The sequence below is a fragment of the Somniosus microcephalus genome, chromosome 2 (assembly GCF_052327205.1).
Source record: "Somniosus microcephalus isolate GS21.2 chromosome 2, FLI_Smic_1.0, whole genome shotgun sequence".
NCBI classification, from domain to species: Eukaryota; Metazoa; Chordata; class Chondrichthyes; order Squaliformes; family Somniosidae; genus Somniosus; species Somniosus microcephalus.
The window spans coordinates 16,229,403-16,253,981 of NC_140988.1; the positions used below are offsets into that span (position 1 = coordinate 16,229,403).

The 24,579-nt window shown below is 48.2% G+C and overlaps 1 protein-coding gene across 6 annotated transcripts in view; it reads left to right on the plus strand.

Moving 5' to 3' along the window:
- fam13a (family with sequence similarity 13 member A) overlaps window positions 1-23,129 on the plus strand; it is a 255,988-nt gene extending 232,859 nt beyond the window's left edge. For 2 of the 6 annotated variants that reach the window (XM_086006641.1, XM_086006650.1), the window contains 4 exons: window positions 3,425-3,508; window positions 12,170-12,366; window positions 13,410-13,511; window positions 17,664-23,129. In XM_086006641.1, coding sequence (XP_085862767.1) covers window positions 3,425-3,508; window positions 12,170-12,366; window positions 13,410-13,511; window positions 17,664-17,787 — 507 coding nt within the window. In that variant the 3' untranslated portion in view covers window positions 17,788-23,129. Of the gene's footprint in view, window positions 1-3,424; window positions 3,509-11,839; window positions 12,085-12,169; window positions 12,371-13,409; window positions 13,512-17,663 lie in introns of those variants that run through there. The other 4 variants (XM_086006657.1, XM_086006667.1, XM_086006678.1 and 1 more) reach the window with 4 other exon arrangements.
- Window positions 23,130-24,579: the final 1,450 nt, after the last annotated feature.

A 24,579-nucleotide genomic window follows, 5' to 3' on the forward strand; every position in this document is an offset into this window, starting at 1 on the left:
TTGATGTGCACCGTTGAAAGGATGGGTCGTGTCCTGCTTTGCGCACCTCCCTTTCGCTTCAGAGGCCTGGGTCTGGCTGCGGAGTTGAAAGTCTTCTGTCTCGGCCGATTGTGGCCGGGTTTTAGAGCTCGTGAACCCAGTGCCTGGTGGGTGTGCAAACCCGCTCACACATTGGCAACATCACTCAGGAAAATTCGCACTGGATTGCACAATGTCTTTCTGAGATCGGGGTAGAGGAAAGGGGGGCTTTAACCCTTGCCTTTCCTGATCGGATTTATCCGATGCTGACATGGGGGGGAATAGAGGCAAGATGCCACACTCGCAAGTGCCAGGACCTGAGGGATCGGCCCTAAAGGCATCAAAAGTGGAAAAGTATCACATTTCCCAGCTCTAGCATCTATTACCGTACTGAAAACGAAAATTCGCCAAAAGATATAAATCCACTGTCGGCAGCAGTCTGCACGAGTAGAGCCTTTGTTGAGTGAGGGAGCTGGGTTTGATCAAACACACACATTCTGTAAACCTGCATGATACAAAAATAACAACCAAAAGTTCCCATTACACAGGGGCCCTTAAAGACTATTTGCTGTCCGGGGACTTTCAATGGGTCCTATTGACTTCTACGTACCTATTTTAGTGATGCCTTTACAGGTGTGCGAGACTGCGTTGTGATATTTTCTTTTTAGCATGAGGGTGAAAAAGTCTTGTGAAAGTTGCACGACTTGACAGCGGACACCACTTCGGGCTCTGTGAGAGTTGGCCAAATGCCGACTGTGGCCGTCTTGAGAGGTGCCCGAGTGCCTTGGCAGGTGGTGCATCGTGATCCCACCACTCCCCTGACGTAATAAAACTCACTACGCACTTGGTTTGAGTATAAAGCAAGGCTTTAATCAACTTGTTTCAGAACATGGAGGTCTAGTTGTACTTCACTAGTTCCTGTCTTACAAAATGTCCCTGAGCAAGCTGGGCCCACGTCCAAGTATTTATACTCCTTGGACGGCGCCACCAGCTGGCCGTCCAGCGTTATTTCATGAGTAGTTTCTTGATGAATGATGAGATTTATAACACTTATCGCATTGGAAAAAGAGATTTATAACATCCCCCACGGGTTTTTTTTTTAAATTGTAAAATGAAAGCGCTCCTCAGAATTGCGATGATGACGACAATCCCGCTTGCAGGGTTTGCCAAGGCTTCAGCTTTGACGCCTGTTGATCAAATGAAGTCAAATCGGACGTCTGTCCCGCCACACTCCACGGGGGGATGGGGAGGGGTGGAAACGACGGAAACTATAGCCCAGAAACGACTGTGCAGTGAGCATTTAGCGGGCAAACGCTTAACACGTTCAGGTGGCATTACGCTATTTAAAGGAGGCGAAAGGAACCTGTTGCGACAATAAAATGTTGCGCGGACAGGTTAACTGTTTTCCCCTTCCTAGCTCACATGAGGGTTCTCCATCGCGCCATCAGATTTCAGTCGGGCCACACCGGGAACGTTGGTCTCTTGTTATCGAGGATCGGCGAGCTCCAACATCAGGGGAGCTGTATGCAGCGGAACCTGAGAGTTTCAGAAGCGGAATTCCGCCGATGCTGGCAATCCGAAACGCAAACCGCAAATGCCGGAGAGGCTCAGCAGGTCAGACAGCATCTGCGGCGAGTGAGGGGGAGAGAGACAGAGTTAACGGGCTTCATTTTAACCGAACTCATCGGGCGGGAAAGTGCTCGGGATCAGGCATAACGCCGGTTTTACACCCCGCCCAATATTGCTCTTCAATGGAGAGTAAGAAGCCAGGAAGGAAGGGGGCAGCGGCCTTGGAGGGAGCGCAGCGTAGATTTACCAGAATGATAAATTACGAGGCACGATGACACAAACTGGGGTTGTATTCCCTGGAATTTAGAAGGTTAAGGGGTGATTTAATCGAAGTTTTCAAGACATTAAGGGGAACTTAATATAGGCAATGTTCCCTTGAATTTTTTTTGGGGGGGGGGTGCGCAGCCCCTTTAACGGGCTGCGCGGACCATTCAAATTTCCGCGCTCGCGTGGTTTTTCCATTCATAAATTTCAGTGAACCGGCTGCACGAGACCTCCAGACAGTCACGCAGCTTAAAGGGAACATTGCTGATAGGGTAGAGAGAGAGAAACTATTTCCGAAGGTTGGGGTGTCTAGAAATCGGGGATACAGCCTAAAAATTAGAGCCAGGCCTTTCAGGAGTGAAGTTAGGGAACGCAAAGGGTGGTAGAAGTTTGGAACTCTCTGCCGCAAACGGCAATTGATGCCAGATCAATTGTTAATTTTAAATCGGAGACTGATAGACATTTCTTAACCAAAGGTATTCAGGGATATGGGCCAAAGGCGGGTACGGGTATATGGAGTTAGGTCGCAGATCAGCCAGGATCTCATTGAATGGTGGAACAGGCTCGAGGGGCTAAATGGCCTAATCCTGTTCCTATAAAGTCAGGCAAGGTGTGAAACCAGCGTTGCACCCGATCTAGTCAGCTTCCCAACGCGTGGGTTAAGTTAAAATTGCCCCCCAACGTTGCAAGTCGATGACATTTCATCAGAGTCGACCCGAAACGTCAAACTCTGTCTCTCCCGCAGATGCTGCGCGACCCGCTGAGTGTCTCCAGAGTATCCTGTTTTTATTTATAAATCCAACGGTTGTCTGTTTCCCGTTCAGAGCGAGTGCCCGGGAGAACACCCGCCGCGAATAAGCTTGGTTCCGAGCCCTCGCCTTTCTTGCCCGCTGCGCCTGCGCGTTCCGTCGAAACCAAAGCAAAACGCTGCGGACGCTGGAAATCTGAAATAAAAAACAGACCATGCTGGGAAACACTCAGCCGGTTCAGGCCGCATCTGCGGAGAGAGAAACAGAGTTCACGTTTCGGGTCGATGACCTTTCATCAGAACTGGAAGAAGTTAGAGATTTTAACAGGCTATAACCGCTGCTCCCATTTTCTCAAACAGCAGTGATTCTGCTGTTGCCATTTACACCTCCTCTAGACCCATGTATTGTTCCTTTACTTGTCCCATTACCATCCCCTTTTGCCTCGCACCATCATCCCTTTTGTCATTTAATCTCTCCCGCCTTCCACCCTATCACAGACCTTCCCTTCTGTTCTTTCCTCCCCTCCCCGCTTTCCCTGCCTCTGTACTTGCTTAAAACTCGTTACATCTCTAACTTTTTTCCAATCCTTGGCACAAGGGCATCAACCTGAAATGTTAGCTCTCTCCCTCTCTCCACAGATATGCTGCCCGACCCGCTGAGCGTTTCCCAGCACTCTCTGCTCTTGGCGTGTGCGGTTCAGTGAGTCGTGTCGAGCTAGCGGGTGATGAGCGGTGGGCGGGGTGCGGTGGTTACTGTTGTGATGGGCGGTAGGGTCTGGTGTCAGGGGTGAACAAATGTAACCTGCCTGTTAACACCCACCACAGGGCTCCCCTTCGAGCAAGCGGCGAAGCCCTTTGCTGCAGCCAATAATCGAGGGCGAAACAGCTTCCTTCTACGAGGACTTAAAGGTGAAAACCTCCCGCTCACCCACCCACCCCCCCCCCCCCCCCCCCCACACTGCTGACTAATCACTGATTTCTGCAGAAGTGCCAATCCTATTGGTTTCATTGATTGTTACCACGCTGAATGATTACGTATCCTGCCTGCCAGTAAATACTGAGAATCATTAACGGCGACAAACAGGCTCTAACCTGATCTGATTTGCAGTGGCTTCTTAATGATACCTTAATCAAAGCACAGGAGGAGTGAAAAGATGCTGATTTGACATGCCCCTTTAAGGGTGGTTATGTGCGGAGAAGGAGAAGGGAGGGCTTGATAGCTCCATCGATTCCCCCCACCACACCTACCCGCGCCTGGAAACTACTTAATGTTTTCGATGGATGTAGAAGAACGTTGCACATTTGAGGCATTTGGATGACGTCACACCCTACAGTTATTACATAGAGTAAATTCTCTTGCTTGTGGAGTTCTCAATGTTTGGTTCTTTTGAGTGATGTTGGTGCTTGTTTAAGGTGTAGTGATTTCCCTACTATAGTGATTTCCCTACAGCGCCTGCTATTGATCACGTTGCCAGCAGAAGATTGCCGCTAGGGTGAGGCGATCTGGGTGGTATTCTGAACCCTGCATATCATCATGCTACCATAGAGTACTGCCAGAGATTTTTCATTTCTCGAAGTAAAGTAATTAATAAATGCTGCCTTTTTAAAAAATAAAAAAAAATTGCTGAAATTGGCACAATGACTAAACACTAAAGCCTTTAGAGAACATGAGAAATAGGAACAGGAGTAGGCTACCTCAAGCCTACTCCACCATTCAGTAAGATCATGGCTGATCTTCTACCTCAACTCCACTTTCATAGTCATAGAGTTGTACAGCACAGAAAGAGGCCCTTCGGCCCATCGTGTCCGTGCCGGCCATCAAGCCCTGTCTATTCTAATCCCATTTTCCAGCACTTGGTCCGTAGCCTTGTATGCTATGGTGTTTCAAGTGCTCATCTAAATGCTTCTTGAATGTTGTGAGGGTTCCTGCCTCTACCAGCCTTTCAGGCAGTGAGTTCCAGATTCCAACCATCCTCTGGGTGAAAAAGTTTTTCCTCAAATCCCCCTCTAAACCTCCTGCCCCTTACCTTGAAACTATGCCCCCTGGTTATTGACCCCTCTACTAAGCCCGCCCGATCCCCATATCCCTTGATTCCCTTAGTATCCCAAAATCTATCAGTCTCAGTCTTGAATATACTCAACGACTGAGCCCTCTGGGGTAGAGAATTCCAAAGAATTCCCTTGAAAGGAATAAAGTTGCAGGATTTGTTCAACTAAACTTGACACTTGCCCTAATTCCTCCAGATAGTGTCTTTAAAGAAATAATTCAGCGCTGGTTCTAGTTTTTTTTAATGGGGTGAGGGGGGAGGTGGGTGTCCCATTCTGAGCTGCATCCCATCCGGTCAGCCTCCAGTGCAGTAGCTTGCGCCTGTCTCACTGCGCCATACACCATCCAGGAGCTGGGGGTAGCCTGTAAAGGATTGGAATGCTCAGCTCCTGAATTCAGCCCCCCCGCCACCCCCCCCCCCCCCCCCCAACAAAACTCAACTAACTTTGGCCAAGAAATCACTTCTTTTTCTCAATATATATTTTTTTTAACCTGCTAAATTTACTTCTAGGCCCCAAAGGCACCTGTCAAATCCGGATTTTCCGCCCTCCATTCGGCCCGCTCTAGGGGGGCAGTGCATGTGTTGTGGTAAAGGCAGTCGTCGAGGCAGCGGCTGTTTTTTTTTTGACAGCATGCCGAAGCCTTGCCTTTGTGTGCGTGTGTGGTTTGAAGCCTTTCCGAACACGAGAGTGTTAACAGTTACAGCCGGTTTCACCGCTGCTCACCCTGGAGTTACAGTTACCTCCGAGTGATCTCCAATTAGTTACCGAGCCGGCGGCAGAAATTCCGATCAGTGTTCAGACTCTAACCAGCCCATTACATGGTGTCTCTTGGCTCAATGAGGGCCTTCTCCAGCGCACAGGCTTACTAAATGCACCCGCTGTGTGGCTATTGTGTGATTATAATGTTACGGATGTGATCTTTGAATCAGCCGATATAACAGTTTTAACTCGGTGCTGGCTATTGGGATCAGTGAGTTTGTTTTTTTTTTCCTTTGAAGAAGAGAAGGCCTTTGGTCACATTGCCCACACGATAAGATCCCGTCCCTGCAAAAGTGCAGCTCTGTGGAATGCATGGGAAAGATAAACATCCCGCTTGATTGGCACCCCATCCACCACCTTAAACATTCACTCCCTCCCACTCCCGGCGTACCGTGGCTGCAGTGTGCACCATCTACAAGATGCACTGCAGCAACTCGCCAAAGTTTCTTCGGCAGCACCTCCCAAACCCGCGACCTCTACCACCTAGAAGGACAAGGGCAGCAGACGTGTGGGAACACCACCACCTCCAAGTTCCTCTCGAAGTCACACACCATCCTGACTTGGAAATATATCACCGTTCCTTCATCGTCGCTGGGTCAAAATCCTGGAACTCGTTCCCTAACAGCACTGTGGGAGTACCTTCACCACACGGACTGCAGCGGTTCAAGAGGGCAGCTCACCACCACCTTCTCGAGGGCAGTTAGGGATGGGCAATAAATGCTGGCCTTGCCAGCGACGCCCACATCCCATGAAGGAATATTTTTAAAAACCTTGTCTTTTTTAAAAATCCTCTCTTCGTTTATTGGTCTGTCTGCCATTTTTTAAATGTAAAATCCACACGTTAAGTGATGTCCAAGAATCAGCAGCAGAGGATCAGAGAGGCTCCCTGGTGTTCTGTTCAGTGTCAGACGTAGCAATCTCGTCCCGAGTCCAAAGGTCATGGGTTCGAGCCCCTCGTCAGAGACTGGAGCGCAAAATCCAGGCCGACACTCCCAGTGCAGTGCTGAGGGAGCGCTGCAGTGTCGGAAGCGCCGTCTTTCGGTTGAGACGTTAAACCGAGGCCCCGTCTGCCCTCTCAGGTGGACATAAATGATCCTTATGGCACTATTCGAAGAAGAGCAGGGGAGCTCTCCCCTGTGCCCTAGCCAATATTTATCTCATTGAAACTTATAAAATTCTGACAGGACTGGACAGACTAGATGCAGGAAGGATGTTCCCGATGGTCGGGGAGTCCAGAACCAGGGGTCACAGTCTAAGGATAAGGGGTAGGCCATTTAGAACAGAAATGAGGAGGAATTTCTTCACCCAGAGAGTGGTGAACCTGTGGAATTCTCTACCACAGAAGGCAGTGGAGGCCAATTCATTAAATATATTCAAGAAGGAGTTGGATATATTTCTTAAGGCTAAAGGGATCAAGGGATATGGGGAGAAGACAGGAACAGGGTACTGAATTTGGATGATCAGCCATGATCGCATTGAATGGCGGAGCAGGCTCGAGGGGCCGAATGGCCTACTCCTGCTCCTATCTTCTATGTTTAACCCTTCAACTACGTCACTAAAGCAGATTATGTGACCACTGTGGGGATCTTGCTGTGCGCAATTTAGCTGCTGCATTTCCCTACACTACAACAGTGACTACACTTCTAAAGTACTTCATTGACTTTAATGTGCTCTGGGGCGTCCTGAGGCTGTGAAAGGTGCTGTATAACTGCAAGTTTGCTCTTGCTTCAATGCTTATTCTGCATTGCCGAACACACTTCATTATATTTTTATTCATTCACGGGATGTGGGCGTCGCTGGCAAGGCCAGCATTTATTGCCCTTGCGAAGGTGGTGGTGAGCCGCCACTTCAGAGGGCAGTTAAGAGGCAACCACATTGCTGTGGGTCTGGAGTCACAGATAGGCCAGACCGGGTAAGGATGGCAGATTTCCTTCCCTGAAGGACATTAGTGAACTCGATGGGTTTTTACGACAATCCTGTAGTTTCAATGGTCACCATTACTGATGCTAGCTTTTTATTCCAGATTTTTATTTTTAATTAACTGAATTTAGATTTCCCAGCTGCCGTGATGGGATTTGAACTCGTGTCTCCGGATCATTAGTCCAGGCCTCTGGATTATTACAGCAACAACAACTTGTATTTATATAGCACCTCTAACCTAGCAAAACATCCCAAGGTGCTTCACAGGAGTGTTATAAGGCAATAATTTGACACCGAGCCACATAAAAAGAAATTATGGCAGATGACCAAAAGCTTGGTCAACGAGGTGGGAGGGAGCGCCAGAGCTTAGGGCCGAGGCAGCTGAAGGCACGGCCACCGATGGTGGACTGATTATAACCAGGGATGCTCAAGAGGGCAGAATTAGAGGAGCGCAGATATCTCGGGGGGCGGGGGGGATGTGGGGCTGAAGGAGATTACAGAGATGGGGAGGGGCGAGGCCATGAAGGGATTTGAACACAAGGCTGAGAATTTTGAAATCGAGGCGTTGCTTAACCGGGGGCCAATGTAGGCCAGCGAGCACAGGGGGTGATGGGCGAACAGGACTTGGTGCGAATTAGGACACGGGCAGCCGAGTTTTGGATGACCTCAGGTTTACGTAGGGTAGAATGTGGGAGGCCAGCCAGTCACTAGTCCAGTAACATAACCACTATGTTGTCGTACCCCAACCTAGCACAGACCAGCCTTCTTCTCTGTGTAGTAAACCCCCAAATATTCCTGCAGACACCTTCCACTCTGCTGCATTTCACCGTGTTAAATATTAAAGGACCAAAACTAGCGTCATGGATGTGGCTTCATGGTGTAGTTCTCTGATCACTGATGCCAGCCACTGATTTGAACGGAGTTCTGTGTGTAGTTTGCTTGCTTTTTTTTTGCCCACCTCCCCTTTAGAAACTAACCCACGTTACTTTTTGTCTCCAAATATTAATTGCTTTGTTTGCTGTGCAGAAATTCTGGAGAAAAAAAAGAAAATCCTGTGTGCCAAGTCCGTAGACTAACCAGATCAAATGGAGGGGAACATTATTCATTTGAGGGGAGGGAAGTGCTCTTTACATACACGGTACCCCCCCCCCCCCTCTAAGGCCGTCCTCTCAGAGAGGAGATACTTACCATGCCGCAGGGCAGAAAGCAGCTCACGGTGACCCATCGCGTTCGGTCTGCCAACCGGGAGAGATGTAGGCAGATGCCCCTTTGGGCTCGCAAATACCAACTACCCTCGGAGATCTTTCCCCACTCAGTTTCATGAGGCGGGGTACTTTACGCTGACAAAGTGCCCCTTCTCGTCCGAACGACGTCCTTTACTAACCGCCTGCGACTGCGGTGAGGTAGCGGGTTGGCGGCAGCATTGCGGAGCATGCGATGAAATGTGGCCGCGGTTTACTGCACGTGTGCTGAAACCCGGGAGTCCCTCATACTGCACCGCTGGAGGACTTGCTGCTGTTGCTTTTATCGCATTGCCAGCACACCTACAAGAGGTCTGCTGTCGTCTTCGGTATCCAATTGGTGTTTGGAATCGCGTCTACTGTAAAATCGGGCGTACCGGTTGCACACTTTTGCGTCCCGAAGGGTTTTCAGTGAACAAGCAGCCATCAAACGGGGTGAGTCGCACGCCGGGTTTTACAGTAGCTGGATAAAGTAAGTGCCTTTTTAGCCGGCCTCTTTCTGTGATCAGTTCATTGTGAAGTATGAAGTTATGCTGAACCTTTATAAATCAACGATTAGGCCCCAGCTTGAGTTTTGTGTCCAATTCTGGGCACCACACTTTAGGAAGGATGTCAAGGCCTTAGAGAGGGTGCAGAGGAGATTTACCCGAATGGTACCGGGCAAGAAGGACTTCGGTTACATGGAGAGACTAGAGAAGCTGGTGTTCTCCTCAAGAGCAGAGAAGGTTAAGGGGAGATTTAATAGAGCTGTTCAAAATCAGGAAGGGTTTTGATAGAGTAAATAAGGAGAAACTGCTTCCGGTGGTAGAATGGTCGGTAACCAGAGGACACAGATTTAAGGTAATTGGCAAAAGAACCAGAGGTGAGATGAGGAGAAATCTTCTTATGCAGCGAGTTGTGGTGATCTGGAATGCGCTGCCTGAAAGGGCGGTGGAAGCAGATTCAATAGTAACTTTCAAAAGGGAATTGGATAATTACTTGAAAGGGGAAAATTTGCAGGGCTGTGGGGAAAGAGCAGGGGAGTGGGACTAATTGGAGAGCTCTTTCAAAGAGCCGGCATAGGCACGATGGGTCAAATGGCCTCCTTCTCCGCTATAAGATTCTGTGATTTCTACATGTAAGCCGCGTATTTGTGTATCAGTCACCAGATCTCTAATTTTTCACATTCCACATTGACAATAAAGTTTCACTGGAGAATTTTTTCGTTACTTAATGAAGAGATGTTTTTGTGTTCTCGTGTTTTTTTTGGGGGGGGAGTGGTGGAGGGGGCAGCACTGAATTTCAGAACCGAAGCAAAATGTGAGTCATTTTGCCACGTAAAGTCGCTTGTTATACAGCAATCAGGTGGGCTTGTGTGATCCGGACAAACAAGGGCCATCACTTGTGGGAAAGAAGTCTTGTTGGAGCATAGGGAGTGATAAGCAAGTGAACTTAGACAATCTGCAGTACACAGTGTGTGAAAGCTGGCACTATAAAGTACTAGTTCGTACAGAATACCTCACTAATTGATGGTACAATTGGCTGGTGTGTGTTTAACTGGTTTTATTTACTTACTGATCAATGGGTAGGGGACAGCTACAAGCAGAACAAATTCCAAAGTTCTCCCATCACCTACCATAAGTTTCATGCTGGCACAAATTCAAACGTGAGGTGTTCTGGGTTCTGCCTTCTTGTTACCATAGTGACAGAGGTACATCGAAGCATACAACCTTTTCACACAAAGGGCAATGGAAATCTTGAACTTGCTTTCCCCCGCCCCCAAAAAGGCTGCGGATGCTGGGACAATTGTTGGGTAACGGTATCAAGGGATATGGAGGCAAAGACAGGCTAATGGAGTTGGGGTACAGATCAGCCATGATCTAATAGAATGGCGGAACAGGCTCGAGGGGCCACGGCTGTCATTATATAACACGGAAATGGGCTTCTTGGCCCAACCTGTCTGTGTTTACCTTGCTTGTGAGCAAATAGTCCTAATCAGATTTGCCTGCGCTGTTCCCATATCCTGGAAATATCCGCTCGTTCACTGAAAACATCCACTCCTTCCACCACCAGCGCACCGTGGCTGCAGTGTGTACCATCTACAGGATTCACTGCAGCAACTCACCAAGGCTTCTTCGGCAGCCCCTCCCAAAACCGCGCCCTCCACCACCTAGAAGGACAAGGGCAGCAGGTGCATGGGAACACCGCCACCTCGAGTTCCCCTCCAAGTCACGCACCATCCTGACTTGGACATATATCACTGTTCCTTCATCGTCGCTGGGTCAAAATCCTCGAACTCCCTCCCTAACCGCACTGTGGGAGTACCTTCACCACACGGACTGCAGCGGTTCAAGAAGGCGTTGACATGTACAGGTGAAGCAGAGTGAGATGTGTACACGCCGCGGAGAGGCACACAGCTTGGACCTCTCCTGAATCTGAAGTTTCATGAACCTGGATTAAAGAAAGAAAGACTTGCATTTATATAGCGCCTTTCACGGCCACTTCAAAGCGCTTGACAGCCAATGAAGTACTTTTTGAAGTGTAGTCGCTGTTGTAATGTGGGAAACGTGGCAGCCAATTTGCGCACAGCAAGCTCCCACAAACAGCAATATGATAATGACCAGATAATCTGTTTTAGTGGTGTTGGTTGAGGGGTCAATATTGGCCAGGACACCGGGGAGAACTCCCCTGCTCTTCTTCGAAATGATGCAGTGGGAACTTTTACATCCACCTGAGAGAGCAGACGGGGGCCTCGGTTTAACGTCTCATCCGAAAGACGGCACCTCCGACAATGCAGCACTCCAGTGTCAGCCTAGATTTTTATGTGCTCAAGTCCCTGGAGTGGGGACTCGAACCCACAACCTTCATGACTGAGAGGCGAGTGTGCTGACAGCTGACACTGTGGCAGTGAGTCAGGCCACGAACGTCAGTCAGTGCTCGATAAATGAGTAACAGCTCCTCCATCAACGACCTCGCTCACTATAGTGAACATCAAAACTTAACGCAGCTTCCAGCAGTGTGCACAGGAGTGGGTTACTGAGACTCGTACTGTGCCACACATGCGTAAGATTGCCATCTTTCACCCATTGTGTACTGTGGTGCGTTGGGTCCATTGTAGTTTGGGGCTAGAAGAGAATTTTAAACTTGGTCTGGTGTTATGTCTCGAACTAGTCTTCTTAAAAAAAAAATTAAACTGATGAAAAGTCTGTCGACCATCCTATTAAAAAGTTGCTTTCCTTCTTTATTCCTTTGATTTTTTTTTGTTTGTTTGGTGAACTTTTCTCCTTTGCAGGATTTCCTTTTTAAGAACACGTTTCGTACTGGAAGCCACCATTGTCCCAGTTGTGGAAGGCGCTGCCCACTTTGGTCCAGACACGTGGAAGGTCCCAGCCCAGGCTCCACCTCCTGCCAATAGACCCGCCGACGCTCACTGCCAAGGGTCACGAATGAGAAACGGGCGCCTGAGGCACGGTACAGCAGAGAGGAGCTGAGGCCTTCAGTCAGGGGAGGGAAGACAGCTAGCAGAGGAAAGACATGGTGCGCCCCCCTCTGAACCTTGTACGGTGTAAATGGCGTACTCTTGTTTTCTTAACCCTGCCGGTGCGGTTTTTTTGTTCTTCAGGAGGAGGAGGATGGCTCCGAAGACGACTGCAATACCAAAACTGACTTTGCGGTTACAGTGAAGCCGGGCTTCACCATCCGCAGCTTCCTGGACCAGCTGGACGACGACGCGGATGGGTTTGTGTCGCCAGTGGACGACAAGGCGCCAACTCGATGCAGCCTCGACCTGAGGCTCTCCAACCTGCACTCGGCCTCCATGTGAGTCAAGCGACAGGGAGCGAGCGAGCAGTCTTCCTCCTCTTACTTCTGCCTTCCTTCCCATTCCTCCTCTTCCTTCAGCTCGATCTGCACCACACCCTATTTCTAGGTTCACAGTTCTGGTCTCCGTGTTACTAATAACCATTTAGAGGCACTGGAAAAGGTCCACAAAAAAAAGACGTACAAGGATGATACCAGAACTCGGAGGCTATAACTATCTGGACAGGCTGGGGCTCTTTTCTCTAGAAACAAGGAGACTGAGGGGTGACCTAATAGAGGTCTTTAAAATTATGAAGGTGTCGGTAGGGTAGACGTAGAGAAGATGTTTGCACTTGTGGGGGAGACCAAAACAAGAGGCCATAAATATAAGATAGTCACTAATAAATCCAGTAAGGAATTCAGAAGAAACTTCTTTACCCAGAGAGTGGTGAGAATGTGGAACTCGCTACCACAGGGAGTGGTTGAGGCGAATAGTATAGTTGCTTTTAAGGGGAAGCGCGATAAGAATATGAAGGAGAAAGGAGTCAAAGGTTATGATGACAGTGTTAGAGGAAACGCTTCAAGGACACCCTCAAAACCTCCTTGAAAAAGTGCAACATCCCCACCGACGCCTGGGAATCCCTGGCCCAAGACCGCACAAAGTGGAGGAGAAGCATCCGGGAAGGTGCCGAACACCTCAAGTCTCTTCGCCGGGAGCAAGCGGCAATGTTCCCGCTAATCTGTTTTTGGGTGTGCGGTCCCTTTAAGGGGTTGTGCGACCCATTCAAATTACTGCGTTTTGTTCCATTGATTCCCCCCCCCCCCCCCCCCCACTCCCAAATTTATAAACAAACCTAATGGTAAATCAAGAATTATATGCCCACATTTTTTCATATTACGAATATTTGTATTTACTATTTTAGTTTTTTTTAAATTAGGAGGCTCTATTAAGGAACATAGATGTCTCTAGCTGCTATAGAGGGCAAAAAAGATGTACTTGGTGTTTGTAATATTTTAATGCAATGTAATATTTCAGGACTAACATTTTGTTCTGACATTTCTAGGCCAGAACTTCTGGAACAGCTGCAAGAAGCAAGAGCTGACAAGAAAAGGCTTCGCAAAACCCTGAGGGACTTTGAAGACACTTTTTTTCAGGAAAATGGAAGGTTGTTTTTTCATTGGAACTTTTTAGCGGTGATAGTTAATGGCATTCAATCAAGTGTTAAAACAAATTAATCCCGGTGGAACGCTTGTTGTCCTCTTTCTTGGATCAAACTTCCAGTAATTAAGAGAACAGTGGCTGGATTCTCAGATCAATCCGAAGTGGAAGAATTTGAGGAGACAATTATTTTGGCACCCCCTGAAATAAATCAGTGCCAACACTTTGGGAGACAAACCCTCAATTTAACATCTCACCTGAAAGACAGCACCGCCGACAGTGCAGCATAGCAATGAGATAATGACCCGATCATCTGTTTTTTAGTGGTGTTGGTTGAGGGATAAATGTTATCCAGGAGGTTGAGCACAAAAGCAAGAAAGTTCTGATGAACCTTTATAAAACACTGGTTCGGCCTCAACTGGAGTATTGTGTCCAATTCTGGGCACCGCACTTTAGGAAGGATGTGAAGGCCTTCGAGAGGGTGCAGGAAAGATTTACAAGAATGATTCCAGGGATGAGGGACTTCAGTTACGTGGATAGACTGGAGAAGCTGGGGTTGTTCGCCTCGGAGCAGAGAAGGTTGAGAGGAGATTCGATAGAAGTGTTCAAAATCATGATGGGTCTAGACAGAGTAGATAGAGAGAAACTGTTCCCATTGACAGAAGGGTCGAGAACCAGAGGACACAGATTTAAGGTGATTGGCAGAAGAACCAAAGGCGACATGAGGAAAAACTTTTTTACGCAGCGAGTGGTTAGGATCTGGAATGCGCTGCCTGAAAGAGTGGTGGAGGCAGATTCAATCGTGGCTTTCAAAAGGGAATTGGATAAGTACCTGAAGGAAAACATTTTGCAGGACTACGGAGAACGGGCAGGGCTGGGCAGAGAGGTGGGACTAGTTGAAGTGTCCTTGCAGAGAGCCGGCATGGGCTCGACGGGCCGAATGGCCTCCTTCTGTGCTGTAATCATGCCGTGATTCTAGGACTCTGGGAGAACTCCCCTGCCCTTCTTCGAATAGTGCCATGGGGTCTTTTAAATCCACCAGAGAGAGCAAACAGAGTTTAATGCCTCCTCTGAAAGATGGCACCTCTGACAGTGCAGCACTCCCTCAGGACTACACTGGATTTTGTGCTCAAGTCCCTGGAGTAGGTCTTGAACTGGGTCTGGAACTCACTCCCTGAAAGGGTGGTAGAGGCAGAAACCCTCATTACATTTAAAAAGTACTTAGATATGCACTTGAAGTGCCGTAACCTATAAGGCTACGGACCAAGAGCTGGAAAGTGGGATTAGGCTGGATAGCTCTTTTTCAGCTGGCACAGACACGATGGGCCGAATGGCCTCCTTTTGTGCCATGAATTTCTATGATTCTATGAACCCACGACCTTCTGACTCAGAGGCGAGAGTGCTTCCAAAGCTGACACATCGGTCACGAGTGTGACAGGAAAGTGTCTTTAATGTCACCTTTGACTGAAACCCAATCGTCCCGAGAAATGTTTGTGTGGAAGAGGGATCAGTTTCCTGCTGCACTGGAGGCTCTGTCATTGGTCAGCTTCGCGAGGAGGGACCCAGCCCGTTAGCTGACCAGGAGAATTCCAGACTTAAGGCACCTTGTAATGAATACACTTGCACATTGCTGCAGGATCTGGTTCCTAACACTGAATGCGGTTTCAGTCATGAGACAGGAAAAACAAGTTTCAAAATGGATGCTGCTTGCTTCTCTGATGGTCTCTAACTGCTTTAGAGGCATTGCTCCTACACATCCCTCACTCCCCTCGCCCTGCCATTGGCGGCCCTGCCTTCAGCCGTCTAGGCCCTCAGTTCTGGAATTCCCTCCCTAAACCACCTCTGCCTTTTTAACCTCTCGCTCCTTTAAAGTCTACCTCTTTGGCCAAGCTTTTAGTCAACCCTCCCAATGTCTCCTCCTTTGGCTCGGTGTCAGTCGCTTTGCCCGATTTCGCGCCTGTGGACTGCCTTGGGACGTTTTTCCTACGTTCAAGGCGCTACATAAATACAAGTTGTTGTTTTGCTGGTGGGGGAGGTTTACTGGAGCATGCGTTAACCAATGGCGTGAGCTATCCTGGTGCAATGTCTCCAATTCTCTCTGTACTGCCAACAGCCCCCCCGGGGTCAAGTTCATGAGATGTTTGTCCTGCTTAGAATTGCCTCTTAACGAAAAGAAAAAGACTTGCATTTATACAGCACCTTTCACGACCTCAGGATGTCCCAAAGCGTTTTACAGTCAATGAAGTACTTTTGAAGTGTGGTCACAGTGGTAATGTAGGAAACACGGTAGCCAATTTGCGCACAGCAAGCTCCCACAAAAACAGCATTGTGATAACGAACCGATAAACCGCTGAAAAATTCTGGGTTACCCGCGACGTCTACACTAACAGTAATTATACAAAAATATTGTTTCTTCGAAAAAAGGGGGGGCGCACATGAGACACGAATCGCCTGAAGAAGGAGCTCCGCAACGAAAAATGTTTGGGGCCCTCTGCAGTCGGCTATTTAACAGGGTACCTCCGTGGCTCAGTGGGCAGCACGCTCGCCTCTGAGTCCAAAGGTTGTGGGTTCAGGACCCACTCCAGAGAATTCAGCACATAAGCAAAGCTGACACTCCAGTGCAGTGCTGAGGTGCTGCACCCTCAATCAACATCACTTTAAAAAAAAAAAAGATCAATCCTCTTGTTGCTGTTTGTGGGACCTTGCTCTGTGCAAATTGGCTGCTGCAGTGGAGTGCTGAGGGAGCGCTGCACTATCGGAGAATGACGTCTTTCAGATGAGACGTTAAACCGAGACCCCATCTGCTCTCCCTCAGGTGGACGAAAAGATCCCGTGGCACTACTTTGAAGAAGAGCAGGGGAGTTACCCCCGGTGTCCTGGCCAATATTTATCCCTCAACCCACATAACAAAAACAGATTATCTGGTCATTAGCACATTGCTGTTTGTGGGAGCTTGCTGTGCACAAATTGGCTGCCGCGTTTCCCACATTACAACAGTGACTCCACTTCAAAAAGTACATCATTGACTGTAAAAAGCGCTTCGAGGCGTCCAGTGGTCGTGAAAGGCGCGATAGAAATGCAAGTCTTTTTCTTTCTTTCAAAACAACGGTGACTACACTTCGAAAAGTACTTCATTGGCTGTAAAGCACTTTGGGCATAACGAGGATGGGAAAGGCGCTGTATGGGCTCGAATTTCCAAGCCCCGAGGAGGCGGGTTTGGAGGCGGGAGTGGTGGGAAAATTGCAGAATCGGGGGGCAGGAACCCATCCCGCCCCCAACCCGCCTCCGTGCCAATCTCCCAGGAGGCGGGTATCCGACCTGTGCTGGGAGCCACCTCCCCGAGGCGGGAAGGGGATTAGTGCCAATTAACTGCCTGTTAACAGGTAGTTGACAGGCAGTTTTTTGCCTAATCCCTATTTTTAGCCCTGAAGTGTGGGCTTCCCAACGACTCCGAACCACGCCAAGTTAGCGAGGCGGACCGTTGGTCTGAAGGGGTTGGAGGGGTCGAGATGTCCGTTGTGCAGGTGAGTAATGGGTGCATGTGTGCAGAGGTAAGTGTGTGAGGTAAGTGTAAAGTGTTTTAATAAGTTTTACTTACCTTTACTTTCTCCTGCAGGCTTCCTTCCTTCAGTTCTCAGGAGTCCCTCAGCTCACCGGCACAGAAAGCAGAATGGCCGCTGAAATGTCAAAAGCTGCAGCCTCTGCTTTCTGGTCTGGAGAGATCTCTAACTGAGTCTGAGTAGAAGGACTCAAGTTAAAAGACAGATTGTCAGTGGTTGACAACTTCACAGAGCTGTCAAACGCTGATTTTTCATCTGTCAAAAGCTCTTGACAGATGAAATGTCAATCGCTGACGTCACCAGTAACCAGGTGTCCCTCAATTGGCCTGCTGAGCCCGCTGGGCAGTCAAGGGAAAATAGCGTGGGTTGGCCACAAGTCGATGGAGGCGGGACTACAACCCAAAAAGTGGGAGTCCCGCCTCCAAAAGCTCCCCATTGACAAAATCCAGCCCTATAAATGCAAACTCATTCTACCTTCAATGAAAATAGCATCAGAATAACCAAAGTAGGGTGGTTATTGGGGGGCAGGTGATGTAAGGATTTTAAAATGCGGAATTCCATTCCTGATCCGATTCAAACCACTCTTCTATTTTGCGTAGAAACGTCCAGAAAGAAGACCGTGCACCCATGGCTGAGGAATACAGCGAATACAAGCACGTCAAGGCAAAGCTGAGGCTCCTGGAGGTGCTCATCAGCAAGCAAGATCCATCAAAGGTCATATGAATACGGAAAGATTCAGTGATGTCGATTTTCGTTGCCTCTTTTATTTCGCGGATGTTTCCCACAACAGTGATAAGAGGACGCGCTGGCCCCCCGCGGCGTACCACAGCGAGAGCCGGAAAAAAAGCAGCTTGATTTTACCGGCCTTACCAGAACTCCCCACCTCCTCTCGGGAGGATGGCGTCCGGTGTCAGTCGTGCTGCCCAACAACAGCCAAGAAGAACTGCCACACAAACGCCTTCCCCCGTGCTTCTGAGAAGGGGGTTAAATCTGAAGGGGCCCCCTTTTCATCCATCTCAGCCCCTTCCCAATCCGGAATCTCAAGAGCTTCCTGGGGGGAAGAGGTCTGGAACGGAGCCACGATTGATTGTACTCTGCAAGCTACACCTGTGTCGGAGATGATCGCAGATTGAACCGTGGCCTCCAGCTGACCGCACCAGCGTAAGCGAGCGCTTTGAGGCTGTTAGGTCAGCAAAGTAGTCCGCACGAGGACAGGGCTGTGCATGGCATGAGTAAAGAATGATTGGGAGATCCAGAGGCTGGTTCTCCGAAGGCTGGGTGTTTTTAAAGGCTTGGAATGATAACACCCTCTTCCGTGTGACTGCAGGAACTAAAAGGCCCTCGAGAAACATTAATGAACTGAAATTATTGGCAGCATTTATCAAATCTGTATTAAAGGGGGAAGATTAGATTTTTTTTCATCTGTAGGATGTTTCAATAATACCAAAAAGAGAATCAATTTAATGAATGATAAGTTGAACACCGATTTGTGTGCGCGTCCAGTTTTAAAAAAAGGCACTGGTGTTCTTTAGATCCCGACCGACCTTGTACGTTTGTAGAAATACAGAGTAGAGTGACGGGGGTGGGGGGAGGGGAGTTGCACAGTCGTGTCAACGCCTTGTTTTAAAGAGCCCCAGCCTGCTTCCCGATTTTGATGCGGGTTTGCGAACGATTGAATGAAGGGCGCGAAACAGCTAACTGGCATCGTCGAGCTACGACGTGTGGGTACATCGGGAACAATTACGAGACGCAGTGGCTTTAAAACCCCTTTACCTGGACAATACAATTGGGTGTGGGAATTGGAAGTAGCCATTTCGGGTAACTTTAAGGGAAGATGGGCTTCGAGCATCTCTTATCAGTTGCTGTGGCAATTATCAGCACGGTTAAAATTGCTTCAGTGTTCACAGAGTGTTAATGCTCCCAAAGCATGCTTTTCCTATTGAGGTTTAGAGGTGAGCAGTGATTTTTGAGACAGTAAAACATGTCCTGCTAATAGTGTTTTACTCATACGCTAATATCAAAAGCCAAAAAGCCCTTTGTGTTGTGCGACGAAAGGGACCTCGACCAGTGCGTATACTTTATTGCCAAGCGGAAAGACCTCACTACCTTCCCATGTGATATAACCTTGTTATTTGGTCACTTTGCTTTACACTTTCTGAATACCAGTGACTAAGGCTTTGCCAAAAGCATGGCAAACACTGCATTTGGTGAGATGTCAGCTAAACGCTTTTTTTAGGGTCACTAGTAAAGAAGCTCATGTCGTCTGCTGGCTACATTCAACTGCTTGTACCCGTGGTTTCGAACTGTGTGCAGGGATTGTATCTCATGTCTCCAGTCATTCTGTTTTCGCAACATATACAGGAGAGTTTCAGATCTAAAACACAGGCTAATTTTTTCCTGTCATTGTGACTCTGGTCTAGCATCATACGCTTGTTAAGTGACCCCCTCCCTTGGGTTGATGAAGAGCTGTGGGGAGAATGTCAGGTGTCCACAGTCTTCGCGGTACAAAGTCCCGACAAGGTGGCCCTGGAAAGGTGGACCAAACCTAACGCTACGGGGCAGATTTTCCGAATTAGTACTCCCTTCGCACGTCATGAGCGCATGTTGGGGATTCAGGAGCAGGGGATCGGAGTGCCTCTGCCCAAATTCCCAGTATGTAGTCCCATTGCGCGAAGCTGTGCCCTTGGTGCTAAAGTCTACCCCTATCTATGTACATTGTGGGGGACTCCACTCCAGCCTATAACACATTGCCATTCAAACAACCTGGAGCCACATATATGTGTGTGTGTGTCTGAGAATGCCTTGAGAGGTTCCTTACATTAATTGCGCTATGTAACGGCAAGTTGTTGGTTCTACACACACTCACATATATGTACAGCGTGACAGGTTTACAAAGAGAGTTTCCATTATAAATGTTTACACAGCAATTTTAATGGAAATCTAGAAATAAGGACAGAATTAATGACCTGCAAACAGGGACTGAATTATATCGGCGCGCCCTGGTCCAATTATCCCCTCACCTTCTAACCCACTTGGTCTCGACTTCCTGGGGCCTAGTTGCTGTTAAATCCCTTGAGTGTGTTTCAGCCGAGAAACCCAGTCCCAGCACCCTGGAGGGTTCTCTGCTGCCCTGCCAGCTACTGAGATCATAGCTTTGTGTGGCTAGCTGAGACGGTGTATTATCAAACAGTATATAAAAGCCTGAATTCAGTAGAACAAGTACTTACTTTGAAAGGAGATGCCAAGCAGAGGATTGAGAAAGCTGTAATTCAGTCCACTGGGGCTCATTCTAACGTCAGACAACCCGATCTGGTATTTTTGGAGCAAGCTACCCTGCGAACCTCTTGAGTCTGGCAATTAGTGTGCCAAATCTTTACCACATCCGTCTGAGATTCCTTTTTCCGGCAGTTTGACGTCAATGCCTTTACTGAAATAGTAGCGCGAGAGGAATTTCAGCACAACACGTTAAGCGTTCTCACAGGCCTAATTTTAGGGCCTTGGGATTGGGTGCTGTAAGAGAGTACAGTTCTCCCGCAGGTTTGAATTCATGTGACCTTCGCTGGCAAATCATAAGAGTGTTTCAAAGCGAAATGAGTGCACAAGCAATTTAGAATTACCTTCCCGCCATCTCATTCGATATTCATTTCTGTTACCTGTAACGGGTATTTCAGTGCTTTTCTGAAAAAATTCAAATTGACAATCCCACTGTGCGAGTAAAAGAAGTGTCAACCCTTATCAGTTGCATTCTGGGAAGTTTGGACGGGCAGTTTGCTACAGCCCCTCGATGTGGACCATCCCATCGATCAGAGAAACCAGAAATCCCACCGGTTAAAGGCCGAGAGAGCTCTCCAAGATGTAGCGGTGAAATAAATGGCGATGAACGAATGTAGGTCAGATCTCTGTGATTACTTCACGTTTGGCGGGATTTGATTTAAAAGTCCGAGCGCCGTCCTTTTTCGGCCGCACCCCCCCACCCCTCCGCTGTTATATACAGTTAGGCCAAGCTTGCCACAGTTAAATAGATAGGGGGCAGCGATTCTATTTCAGTTCTGCGCAGAGGATTACGAATGCTCGGCTCGGTACAGCCTTGCATCGAACGGGCCTCGTGAGCAGAGCGCCGCGAACCTAGGCCAGCCCTGTTGAGGAGCGAGCAGCCCATCTAATCCTTACGCTGCCAACTCAATCCGGAAGGAAGATCAGGACAGCTCTCCCGGCCGACTTTGATTTTGGGAAGGGGGGGACCGCAGGGTCATTGGTGTCTTGACAGCGCCCCTCCCCCCAACCCGCCAATTCCCTGCCAGGATGCTGGGCAGGTACAATGTCTATAGCTGTCCCTGACTGAGGAACAGGAGGAAGGCCGTAGGGATTGGCTGAATTAAAGCCCCCCCCCCCCCCCCCCCCCACCTTTTCATGAATTTAAGATTTAAATTGCAACCACAACAATCTAAAATGCAGCCTGGAGTTGTGAAGGTTCTGTGAAAGGAGGCTTCTGAACCATTTCCATGACCAGGCCCATTGATGACCCCAGCATTCTGTCGGGGGTCATCCTATCTTTTTTGCAGTTAATAGAGACAATTATATAAGGTTTTTTTAAGATTTTGCCTTAGCTTCTTTTAACATTCTCTGAAATCATAGAAAAATGGCGCATCGCTAGCAGTCATATATATATATATATATATAGGGTGATGGAAATCTGCAACTCTCTCCCCCAAAAGGCTGTGGATCAGTTGAAATTTTCCAAGACTGAGAGTGGTAGATTTTTATTAGGTAAAGGTATCAAGATATGTAGGAAAGGCAGCTCGATGGAGTTGAGGTACAGATCAGCCATGACCTAATAGAATGGGGGAACAGACTCGAGGGGCCAAATGGCCTGGTTCTGTTTCTATGTGTGCTTAAACCCTGTAAAGAGTCTTAACAGCTTCAGTTCCCAATATCTATATATTTAAAAATCTTCCACCTGCATGTGCCTCCTGTCAGCTTTTCCTGTTATAAATTCCTGCGTCCACATTTATAATGGCGAACTGCCTACGTAACGTTGTCCTGTTAATTATACCCTCCCTGCACAGCGCCACCACTGATGCGGGGGTGTAGTTACAGCATGACACACATAGTCAGTTTTAATCATAACTTGTAGTGATAGCAATTTTAATGGAAATATATAAAAATCGGGACCGAACGAGTGGCCTTAAAATGGGGACAGAATCACATCCACACCTTGGTCCGGTTATCCCTCCCCGGTCCTCTAACCCTACTTCACCTGAAGACTGCGCTGGTGTTGACTTCCTTTGCCACAGGAGATCCACCAGTGTGCGTAACATTCCTCAGCTGCTATAGGGAGTGTTAGATCCTGCAAGAAACTCCAGTAAACGTGACCCGCATGCGTGCTCTATCACAACCTGAACACGAGTGCTGTTGAATTGTTGCCCGTTTAGAAAGCACATCTGCCAGCACTTCCGATACCCGGCCTGACCATTGCAGCAGTTGGCTTAAAAAAAAACATGCAGCGCCGCCGAATCGATCTCGGCAGAACTGTTAGAAAATGATTGAAAGTTATTACAAAAAAAAACGATCAAATTCAGCCCTGGGCCAGAAATTCCTACACTTGAGTCAATGTAACGTGTCGGTACCAGCTGGCGTTCAATGTAAACTTGCACGGAATGTAATTGTCAGCTTCCTTGTTCCGTGACCCCTTGTGCCTCTACATGAATCGTGGTGGAAGCCTTTGCGTGCTTCTGTTGCTCCCTCCAGGTTCCAGCTCAACAGTTGGTGACCGCCTCTTGCACACTGTGGTCCGTGGGGGTGTGTGCGCGCGCGTGCTGGTGTCTGCACAACTCTTCACAATAGGACAGGCGTCCTGACACTACTTGTACATTGTGTAAATCGGAACTTGGCATTGGATCAACGTTTACAGGAAGAAAAAAAAAGACAGTCTGTGCGGGTGTTAACGTTTATCTTTGAATGTAAACACTAAGAATGGGAAAAATATGGATGTGTACATTTTCGTACATGAGAACGTGATTGTATTTTGTATAACAGAAAATATATTTTTGCTGTATGTACTGGCATCATTTTATTTGCGTCTGATTTACCAAGAACACATTGTTGAAGAAAACTGTTTTTTATGACCCACAAACCAGTTGAGAGTTTGTGACTTATTTAAAGTGTTTATAAGCTTCCACCCGGCTCCCTACTCCTCCAGTGTCTTCCCATGCCTCACCCACACAGCCATTCTTTCCGCATGACCTGGGGTGGGCTATTCGACTGCATGCGGCATCACAGCCCAACTCTCTTCCTGCACCCCCCGTGCGCCCTCCCTATTAAGTTCCTAGCCAAAGTCCACACATTCACTTATCAGCAGAAGCCACCAGTTAAATTTCTGGTCAATGGTGACCCCCCCCCAGGATGTTGACAGTGGGGGATTCGGCAATGCTAATGTGGTTGAATGTCAAGGGGAGGTGGTTAGACTCTCTTGTTGGAGATAGTCATTGCCTGGCACTTGTGTGGCGCGAATGTTACTTGCCACTTATCAGCCCAAGCCTGAATGTTGTCCAGGTCTTGGCGCATGCGGGCATGGACTGCTTCATTATCTGAGGAGTTGCAAATGGAACTGAACACTGTGCAATTGTCAGCGAACATCTCCACTTCGATTGGGGCTAGGACACTGCCCTGAGCAACTCCTGCAGTGATGTCCTGGAGCTTTACAGTCAATGAAGTGTAGTCGCTGTTGTCATGTAGGAAACACGCCAGCAAATTTACACACAGCAAGCTCCCAGATACAGCAATGTGATAATGACCAGGTAATCCATTTTAGTGATGTTGGTTGAGGGATAAATATGTAAACAGCACACTGTACTTGCACGCTCCCCCTGGCCACTGGAGGTGCTACAGCACCACCTCTGGCAGGAGGCTGTAATTACAGCGTGACAAGTTTACATGAGCAGTTTCCATTCTAAATGTGGACATAGAAGACTGTCAGAATGAGTGACTTTAAACTGGGAACTGAATTATGTCGGATCACTCTGCGTCGATTATCGTCACTGTCTAACCTGAAGACTACACTTAGAACACGATTTTATTAATGGTGGCAGATTAAGTGCGGGACAGCTGGTTTCCGGCTTCCAGTCCCACCCTCAGCTGCATCCGCTTCACAGACGTGATTTTACCTTGATTGACCCTGTTAAGCCCGCCCTGCGGTCTTGCCGGCCAATTAACAGGAAGCGGGTCTGATGACGTCATCTGCCGGTTTCCTTAAAGGGACCATGCACAATTTTATTTTGACAGTTGATATCTCAGTGTTTGACAGTATTGAGGTGCTGAAAACACTGACAATCACTGCACAAAGGTGACCTCTTGCACCCAGGCTCTCCAATGACTCCCTCCATAGGCTGGAATAGATGGCAGCTGCAGGTAAGGTAACAGAGGCAATCTGTCACTGGTGAGAGAGATTCTCCCAATGAGGTGGTACTGGACGATAGCAAAATACTGCGGATGCTGGAAATCCGAAGTAACAACAGA